Genomic DNA, 10,113 nt, shown 5'->3' on the forward strand with positions numbered 1-10,113 from the left:
CTATGGCTAGAAATTGGCCTCAATGATTTGGGATCGAGGGGGATTATCCCTCTTTATCCTGCCTCATCTCGTGTAGGCCTGGACAGCCTTCGTAGGTGGGCCCCATCCGTCGTCTACCCCGACCGCAAATGCGGCCGGTGTAGGCGCTTTGTGGGACCTCCTTTTGTCCTGGCTGGGCCCCGCCGGCTAGGGCCCTTTCTTCTGGCGCTCTTCTTGCTTCGCCGGCTCGTCTGTGTAAACCCCGGGGGTAGTGTCATGTTTATGTGTGGTATGGTTGGGTAGGGTAGTGCGGCTATGCAGCCTGGGATGCGCTTTGCTAAGGTGGCCCTTAGCCCAGCGCGGGTTTTAATTACAACACCTTCAAATAATGTTCTAATGTCAAACCCAAATCTCAAGTATATATTTAGGCGACGACGTCCTTTCCCGCCTTTCTGCGGATATTAACGCAATACGCATGCGCATCAAAAACGTCCCCAGCAATAATTAGTGTAGTCTGGTGTTGAGGCAATCGGCATAATAATATTCACACACCCGGTAGTTGAGACTCGACTTATTTCAGGCGACACTAGTTGTTGAAGAAAGAATGATACATATTTGTTAATTAATATAATGGAAACGTATGGAAGGATATACATTGAATACTAAAGTTAGGGGGAGTGTAACCCCCCGATGAGTTACCTATTTATTTGATTTTTTTATTGACAGAACAGTAACTTTGTTATTTGTTTCATATACCCCCTTAATGTCTGGCTGTTGTCGAGATAAACTGCTTTGTGATGACCCATGTATAAAAGGTAACAATACCAACAATAACATCTATTTTACAATATTCCTTTTCGAAAGGTAAAAATTAACAATTTTTTTACACTGGCAATTTTTTTATCATGGGCGATGAATTAAACATACATACACCTTAACNCTCTATAATCGACGCACATTCGAGTGCCGCCATCTTTTTTGTTAACTAGTAAAATTGGGCTATTTAATTCAATATTCATTTCGGCTGAGCGAGTATGACCAAATTCCTATAAAGTAAAACAAAAGCTAGATTTGAAATGCTGCAATAAATCAAACAATTTCATTCTTTTCTTTACACTGATATCCCGGTTCAAAATCCCTGACACTGAAATTTTGGTATCAATGACGCACCACTGAAGCCATGCAATTCTACATGCTTCTTACATTATTTTTGAGTCAATTCGAATATACGAACAACTGACTTCTTAGCGTACGCTCACATCCAAGATCTACAAAACGCTTGACAATGTTATAGTTAAGTTTAGCGCGTTTGAAATATATATTTTCGTTACACGTGCCGAGAAAATTTACGCTTTTATATGAATCATGTTTTTCCTTAAACCGTTTTTTTTTGTTTCGACAATTATTTTCTACATGACCATGTCTACTGCAAAAAGAACATTTAGTTGTAGCATTTTTCTTTTGTGGACAAATAGTCTGTTTATGTCCAATTTCATTACAATAATAACATTTAATTTGCCACCGATCTGACTCTCTTGAATACCATCTATGATTACGTCTATAATTTGTTTGTCTGTCAGATTTAACCGAAGTTTGTTTAATTTAGTTAACTTTATAAAACAATACATATGCAAATCTTGCCCAGGATAGGCTTTATATGACGCTGCTTCGTGAAATGATTGACCAAAATTTAACTTCCCAGGAAACGTAGTTTTTAATAACTGTTCCCATTGAACCCACAAATACTGCGCAGTTTTTAAACCATCGTACCATACTTTAGCAATCCCCTTTAATTTACCCAACGCCAAGTAAATGGTAGTTAACTCGTCCCAGTGATACATACAAGCACATTAATTTACTTTATTTAGCCAGTCAGTAACATTTTGGTTATCATCGCTTGGATCAAAATCAGATAATAATCTGTCATCTTTATAAAGTGTCCAATTTGGTCTTTGTACGATTTTATCAGCAAAAAATGAGCCTGCACTTACCACCTCACGCAAATGGTGTATCTGTTTTTGCATGTGTTCCACTGTCAATGGCGGTGTGTGGGACCTTTGTGACAGCTCTACATCAGAGGTATGCACCATGGCTCTGGAGGTACTGGGTGTTGGGGTTGATAATGCTTCACTGTGTCTATTCATGATTCACAACAAAATTAAGTCACTGATATCGTCACTTATTTATTTGATATTGTTTATTTAACTTTTATATTTGTTCTTATCCCACTTCTGAGATGTAAAAAAATTAAATACTAAACAATTAAAGCAAAAAAAACTTATATAATTTTAGTAATTCACAATAAGAGTAATGCGTGTTAACAGTATATAAATGAATGTCTCAGGAGTATTCTGTCCGCTTCCAAATCACAAATGTTTATACTGAAACAGCGCCTATTCATTACTTATAACCCAAACAAAGTCGTCTAAAGCTGGCCGGCTATGTTGAAATTCCAGACGCCAATCTTGTACCGCTTACAATTGTAACACTTGTTTATTTTTAAAGTATTGTAATAATAGGAAGCATTATATATTTTATTTTATAATGAAAACTATCGTGGTTGCTTAGAATCAAAGCTCAACTGTTCACACGGAATGCGCCAGCCAAGTGTTTATTTGCCTTTGAGATAATGTAATTTATAAGTATACACAGAAATGTAGCCTGGGATGCCGAAACTAAGAGAGGGTGTTCTCTGTGACAGTGATGCCTGGCCAGCGCCCGAATAAGGTTGAATTTTATATATGTGTGCTAGCTTGAATACATGTTTAATGAATTGCGAATTTGTGAATAATATGCCATACTCGTTTATGTTTATGTGAAAACCCATGCGCGCGGTGTTTCCGGCGTAATTAGAGGCTGTGGTTCCTTCGACGTGTGCCTTGTAAGTTTGTATGGGGTCTTACCTGTGCTTCGATTGACACATGGTGGCGTTGAGGTAGGTGGCATAATAATAGTATGACTCACACACCCGGTAGTTGGAATGCTAACTAGTTGGCGTCCAGGGGAGCCTCGATTTATTTCAGATGACACTAGCTAGTTGTCGAAGAAGCAATGATACATATTTGCTAATTATGGAAGGATATACCTTGAATCCTAAAGTTAGGGGGAGTGTAACCCCCCCCCCCCCCCCGCTGGGTTATCTATTTATTTGATTTTTTTATTGACAGAACAGTAACTTTGTTATTTGTTTCATATACCCTCTTAATTTCTGGCGAATGACCCGGCTGTTGTCGAGATAAACTGCTTTGTGATGACCCATGCATAAAAGGTAACAATACCAACAATAACATCTATTTTACAATATTCCTTTTCGAAAGGTAAAAATTAACTATTTTTTTACACTGGCAATTTTTTTATCATGGGCGATGAATTAAACATACATACACCTTAACCACAGCATATGCGATGATTGTCTTATCAAGATGGATTATTTATTTTAATAGCTTATCAGTAATTCACACACTAAGCAAAGACAACGATGTGACTTATTTGTGCTCTCTTTATTATATTTTAGCGTGTCGTGAAAATGTTAAAATTAGTGTATATTATAGTACTACTTTGCATAATAAACATTAGTATGGTGTGCATGCAGTCAAATGATCAAAGAGAAGAGAGATTAGGTAAGTACCTGTAAATAATAGGAAATCGATATTACTCATTAAATATCATAGGAAATGGGTGGGTACATGTGACTGCACCAGTTTGAAATAAGTAATTGTAATCAACTAACAGGTAGTCCTTGAAAATTTGTTCTAAGGTCTCACAGTAGATAATCCTTTAGATTTAGGAAGACTTAAAGATTTACTAATAAAAAATAACTTAGATTATTTAAACACAATTTTCATCATCATTCCTTGCTCCCTAAAAGATTTGTTTAGGTATTCATAGTTTACAAACTAATTTTTGTTACTTACTGTAATAGGTTACTGTATTCGTTATCCAGATAAATAAATAGGTTTATTAAGAAAACGAAAAATGAGCACTATAAGATAATAATTACATAATGAAAAAACGGCTGCAAAAATTATAAAATGTCATTAATGAAGTTATAAAAAAATAAAAAACAAACATGTTGATAAAATTAACATTGATAAAATGTAGCTAAACAAATTGCACTGTCTGATACATACCTTCCTATAAAATTAGAGCAGTTTCAACCAAAAATTTTTTTCTTCGGTCGGCAGATGATAATCAACACATTCATTAAAAAATAATTCTGCTTCAGATGAGGCTAATAGAACCATACAAGGTGTACATAAAATCCTCCTGAAATCATTAAAACATATTATTGATTTAATATTTTCATTTAATGTGATTTCCAGTGCATGGAAATTATATCTATACAGGGTGTGCCAATTAACACTCCCGCTGCCAATATCTCCGAAATGAAAACATTTATTTTAGTTCCGAAAATTGGGGTTGTTAGGTCCCTCGAATAGCTTCAAATCGTAGTTAGAACTGTTAGGTCAAATCTTTCTGTATAGATGGCGTGGCGATACTAAAAAATTTTTTGATCCCTGGAACGTGGAAATGTCCATCTGAAATATCGTTAAATTTTGAGTAAGTTTGGTAATATAAAGTTTTTCCCTATATTTACTTGTTTTCAAGATATGTCGACTTTAATATGCAATGTATGATATAACAAGAAAATCTATTATTTTATCTAAATCACACCGAGACGAAATATTCTTTTAAAATATTGTTATAATGACTTTCTTCACACCACATACTAACTAACAAACAATAAATTATAAAAAAACAAATGATCAACTACAGAAAAAAATTGTACAATGGTAAATAGTATAGTTAAATTGAAAGACGCAAACTGATAAAACTTTAATTATTAGAAAACTAATATGTGTCATCTTTTATTTTAAACAAATGACATGGGCCACCTATGACTGCATTTTTTAATAACATTTTATAAAATACGGATCGTCTCTGCCCCTTATAAGATTTACCATTGTACAATTTTTTTTCTGTAGTTGATCATTCGTTCATGTAATATGAATAAAGCCATTATAACAATATTTTAAAAGAATATTTTGTTTCAGTGTGATTTAAATAAAACATGAATAGATTTTTCTGTTACATACGAGTACATATACAGGGTGTCCCATAATTAGCTGCCAACCCTGAACAGGCCTATTCTATGATCAAAACTAAGTAAAAAAGTTCATATGAACATGGGTCCGGAAATGCTTCCTAAGGGCACAGGGACCCATTGAAGAGGGAGGAATGGAAATCATTTTTTTGCAATATCTCTCAATCGCGTTGTGATAAATGAATGAAATTTGGTATACACAGCTAAATTTTGATGAGCAATTTGATGGACTAATGCATTTATTTCCACAAGGTCCATTGGGGTGGGTACCGGGGGGCCCTTGGTACTTTGCGTGTGTAACTTTTTCATCTTTGACTTTTTAACAAATTGGACAGCAAATTCCGTTTTCCCGAACTGTTTTACGTTAAAAAGGTACTCTTGTTTCAAATCGTTATCTTTAACGGTTTCTGAGAAAATCGCTCTTGAATTAATCCCACTTTGGTCAATTTCATAGTAATTTAAACAAAAAATAATAATAATAATTTTCCTTTCCCCTCTTTTCCATTTAAAGGATTAATTTTTATTTTATTTAATTTTTTATTATTATTTATTTATTAAAATTAGATTAAATTTAAACAAAAAATTTTTTTTTAATAAGCATTAATGAAATTGCAAATTTACTTAACAACGAGATTTCTTATGTAAATAATTCTACTATCTATTTCATAGGGGCAACTGGAAAATTACATACAAAGATGCTGAAAATAAGTTAAAAATTATTTAACAGTGGTTAAGTAATGTAATAAATCATTTAATTCTTATTGCTTTCTCGTTTAAAATTTTGGGTATATCAACAATATTAAAGCAAATAATAGATATAAAAATATAGATAATACAGTACACGCTTGTTCATATTTTTATATATTTTATTACATAGTTTGTCTAAACATACTTCTTTTTAACGCATATTTTCTATAAAATGGACTTAGTTTGAAACTCAAGTTGTTTTTTGATGTAAAGAAATTTGTAATTTACTATGCCGCTTCTTCAAAACTGGAAAATTACAAATTTCTTCACAACAAAAAGTAATTTGATTTTTAAACTAACTTCATTTTATTAATTTTAGTCTTTTATTTGTGCATTAATTCATATTTAGAAAAACTGTAATAAAATCTATAGAAATGTATTTCTGGGTGCTTATTTGCTATAAGTAGAGCCCTCTTAATTGTACGGCAGGTACCTTCTGTGCCAAAGTTTTACTTAGGACTGGTAAGTACAGTTGAATATGAATGATTCTATTACATTTTTAAATATCTGAGCCGTTGCGCATCTGAAATACAATTAGATCAAAATTTAAAATGAAGCGAACACATAGCACAATTTATTAAAAAACTTCGTATACTCTTTTTCAAATTAAACATATTACAAGTTGGAAAACAAACATTCGATGTCACCCATTGGTTGTGTCAATAATACTTACTACAGAAGATTGTCACATGGAGTGAATAATATGACAAAATACTATTCTAAAAATATAATTTCATAAAAACCTTATATATCCCGCAAAATTATATTATGAGGTTTATATTATTATAGTTCATTAATTTACATTGTAAAAATAACAAGATTAGTAAAACCAATGTTTTACAGATTATCAAATGAGAACTACAACAAATATTGACATTCAGATATCTTTACTTAAAAGATCACATCTCCAAAGATATAATTTTGTTGTACTAAAAATTAATTAAACTTGAATAAATAAAATTTAATTGATTAAAATTAATTGAAATTATTTAAATTTAATTAATTACGTACAATTTGTGCAAATAACAAATAATATGTGAAATTAAAGGAAATCTTAAAACTAATAAATTTCCTCAATTTAGTATACAACAAAAGGTATACAACAAAATTTATTTCGTTTCCACTGTTGCCAGTACAGAGATTGAAGTTTTTTAAACATATTGATTTTCAGTTGGGCTGAAGTTATTAAGAAAATCCTGAAAAGAATTTTGTAAAAAAGTTTTGGGGTGTCCGGAAATAAAACGGCTATACCTATATTGTAATTAGGGTATTTATTCCAATTAAAAAAATATTTAACTAGAATTAAAATTTGCATTGAATGCAAGCTTCAGCCCGGCGAAAGACAATTTGACTGCACTTATTTTGAATATTACGTTTTGTGTTACTTTTTGGTTTTATATGCGCACTTGCTACGTTAGCAGGCTAGCACTGGAGCTCATTCTCCGTCTGAGGTACCTGCCCTATCATTAAGGTCTCCTCTCTTTGTCACTCTTACTGCGGACTCTTTTCCGTTTTCTCGCGGATAAAATGAATTTCATCAACCTATATTATATTCTTCGATAGCACCCCTTGCTTTACCATTACAGGATTCATAAACGAAATACATGTCCAAGTACTTTCTGTTTCAAATGTGAATCAATGGATTATTTTTTTTTTTGTGAAAGTTTAACGGAAAATAATCTCCAATAAATAATCTCTAGTGTTTTTGACGTAATCGACAATAATGTATTTTGTTTTGTGTTAGCCATGGCACATCTTATCAACATCCTTGAATGGTGTTGTACAAGTGTTTTTTTGAGAGTTATAGTGTTTTAGATTATAATATTTGTGTTGACGAATGAATCCCCTTAGTTAGAAGACATCACTTTCAACACATTTAATCAAATAGCTTAATTTTGAATATCTACATTAGTTATTAATATTAATACTCATCATTAAATTTAACAGTTAACTTGAGCTTTTGTTTATTTAAGTCATTTATCAATTATAAATTTTTGGTGTCATTTGTATTTCTCATTTAGAGGCTGTAACTTCCTTAGCAATACATTTTTTACAATTCCACCTACAACAATTTGTTAATCCAAACCAATTTTTTTTACGAATTCAGCTAGATACTTTTTTCTGTATAATCTTATACATGGAAGCTCAATGTGGACATTGTAATTAGTAACATACAATGAAGATAATGTTGATGAGACTATACATGTATGTCCAAAAAGTCTGGAAACACCTGAATAATTTTCCAGGTAAATTATTTTTGAAAAATGTTAAGGTCATTCTTGTAGTAACTTTTGACGAAGAATTCAATGGTGACCTTGGATTTGACCTTGACGATTACCTTGAAGGTTACTTCAAGGTTACCTTCATTTTTTAAATGGAAACCCCTTTTTTCGACATCGGCAATCGAAAGAGCGGGACATTTTACGTCCCAAAACTCTAAGGTCATAAATCAGGGTTGATCTTGAAGCTCATTCAACGGTTATTTATATTTGAGGGCTGGATATTTCCGAAGGACGCAGTTTATGAAAATAGTAAAAAGCTCACTTTAATTATTTTGTTTAATTGCAATTAGTGGTGATCTCAAACTCGACCTTCTTGGTGTCCTTCAAGGTCATTTTTTTTTACTGAAAATCTCATGTGACGGCGGCAATAAAAAAGCGGAAGTTTTCGTACTTTTATTTTTAGCGTTACCCAGGAACAACGACGTGGACGTAGTAATTTCTGTTCCCTTTGGGGTGCTTTATTATCGTGAATCCCCTTGCCTCTCACGTTTGGGGTGCTTCATTATCGTGAGTCACCTTGCCTCTCATGCTTGATTATCGTGAAAAAAAGTAACCTTGAAATGATCTTGAAGGACACTAAGAAGATCGAATTTAAGGTCACCACTAATTGCAATTAAACAAAATAACTAAAGTGAGCTTTGTACCTACTATTTTCATCAACTTCATTCTTCGGAGATATCCAGCCCTCAAATTTAAAGAACCTTTGTATGACCTTCAAGGTCAACCCTGATTTATGACCTTAGAGTCTTTGGACGTAAAATTTCCCGCTCTTTCGATTGCCGACGTCGAAAAAGGGGGTTTCCATTAAAAAATGGAGGTGACCTTGAAATAACCTTCAAGGTCATCGTCAAGGTCATTATTGAATTCCTCGTCAAAAGTCACTACAAGAATGACCTTAACATTTTTCAAAATGTATTTACCTGGGAAACTATTCAGGTGTTTCCAGACTTTTTGGACACCCGGTATATGGAAATATAGTGATGTGAAATAATTTTGAAAATTATCAGTATAATCACCTCTCTAAATATAAAGATGACATTCCCGGATATCCTCAGAAAGTACATTTAAATGTCACAGACTTGTTTGTTTTTGCTTAAAATCCATACGAGCCATTAATTGTGTATTTAAATAATGTTAATTGGAGATTCCTAGGCGTATGCAGATAAAAATGTTCGGGAATGGTCAGCAGTAATGGGATCCCACTTTGTATATTATTTCTTTAACCATTCAAGAAATTTGCTTTCTTATGATTTTGCGACAAAAGTCTACAATCAATCGTGTTCGTAATTTATCTGAGACGACTTGTAAACCTGCCTTAATTATTTTCATAAATTATAATAATATAACCATAAGAATAGAAATAATAAGTGGCTAATTTTTTGATACGACCAACATTGGGTATAACAATTTATAATGTAAATGGAAAAACAAAACCAATCAGCTCTATTTTTTAATATTGCACTAATGGAATGAAGACGCTGTCTAAATTAGATCAGTTTGAGACATTTTATTGAATAAATTTCAAAACAAAGTGCATCCAAGTTGAGTTAGATTAAGTTTACATGCTGCTCTAGGGTTAGTTTATCAGAACAATAAGTTGATTTTAACATCTTTAAAATATATCAACTTTATGTTTGATTCTAATTCAATGTTTTTAAAATACGTAATTTCAATTTTAGTTACTTACCACAGATGTCTCCTGGATTTACATTGTCAAAATATAAATGAAAATTCTTTTTGCTTTGACAATGATAACAACAGAGTGGGAAGGTGTAAATGCATCGATGGATATGAACTTTTAAGTAGAAACAGAACTTTTTTCGCTTGTCTTCAAAGTAAGTATTTATTCTAAATGTATATGTATACTTGCCTTTAGCTGTAATATTATTTGATCCAACTGCTCCCTTTTTTTAGATGCAGGTTGGGAAGAACCTTGCGAAAAAAATATTCAGTGTTACTCTACTTTGAGTACTGATGCAGTATGTGATGGTGTATGCAAAT

General features: G+C 32.5%; 1 protein-coding gene across 1 annotated transcript; it reads left to right on the top strand.

Moving 5' to 3' along the window:
- Positions 1–3,445: 3,445 nt before the first annotated feature.
- LOC108915874 lies at positions 3,446–10,107 on the top strand (the record flags this gene model as incomplete). The annotated part of the gene is made up of 3 exons (XM_018722022.1): positions 3,446–3,599; positions 9,792–9,947; positions 10,027–10,107. Coding segments are annotated over exons 1-3 (331 nt in total), but the record flags the coding sequence as incomplete, so codon positions are not given.
- Between the last annotated feature and the right edge of the window lie 6 nt (positions 10,108–10,113).

Source organism: Anoplophora glabripennis, unplaced genomic scaffold, assembly GCF_000390285.2.
Source record: "Anoplophora glabripennis isolate ALB-LARVAE unplaced genomic scaffold, Agla_2.0 scaffold2207, whole genome shotgun sequence".
Classification (NCBI taxonomy): domain Eukaryota; kingdom Metazoa; phylum Arthropoda; class Insecta; order Coleoptera; family Cerambycidae; genus Anoplophora; species Anoplophora glabripennis.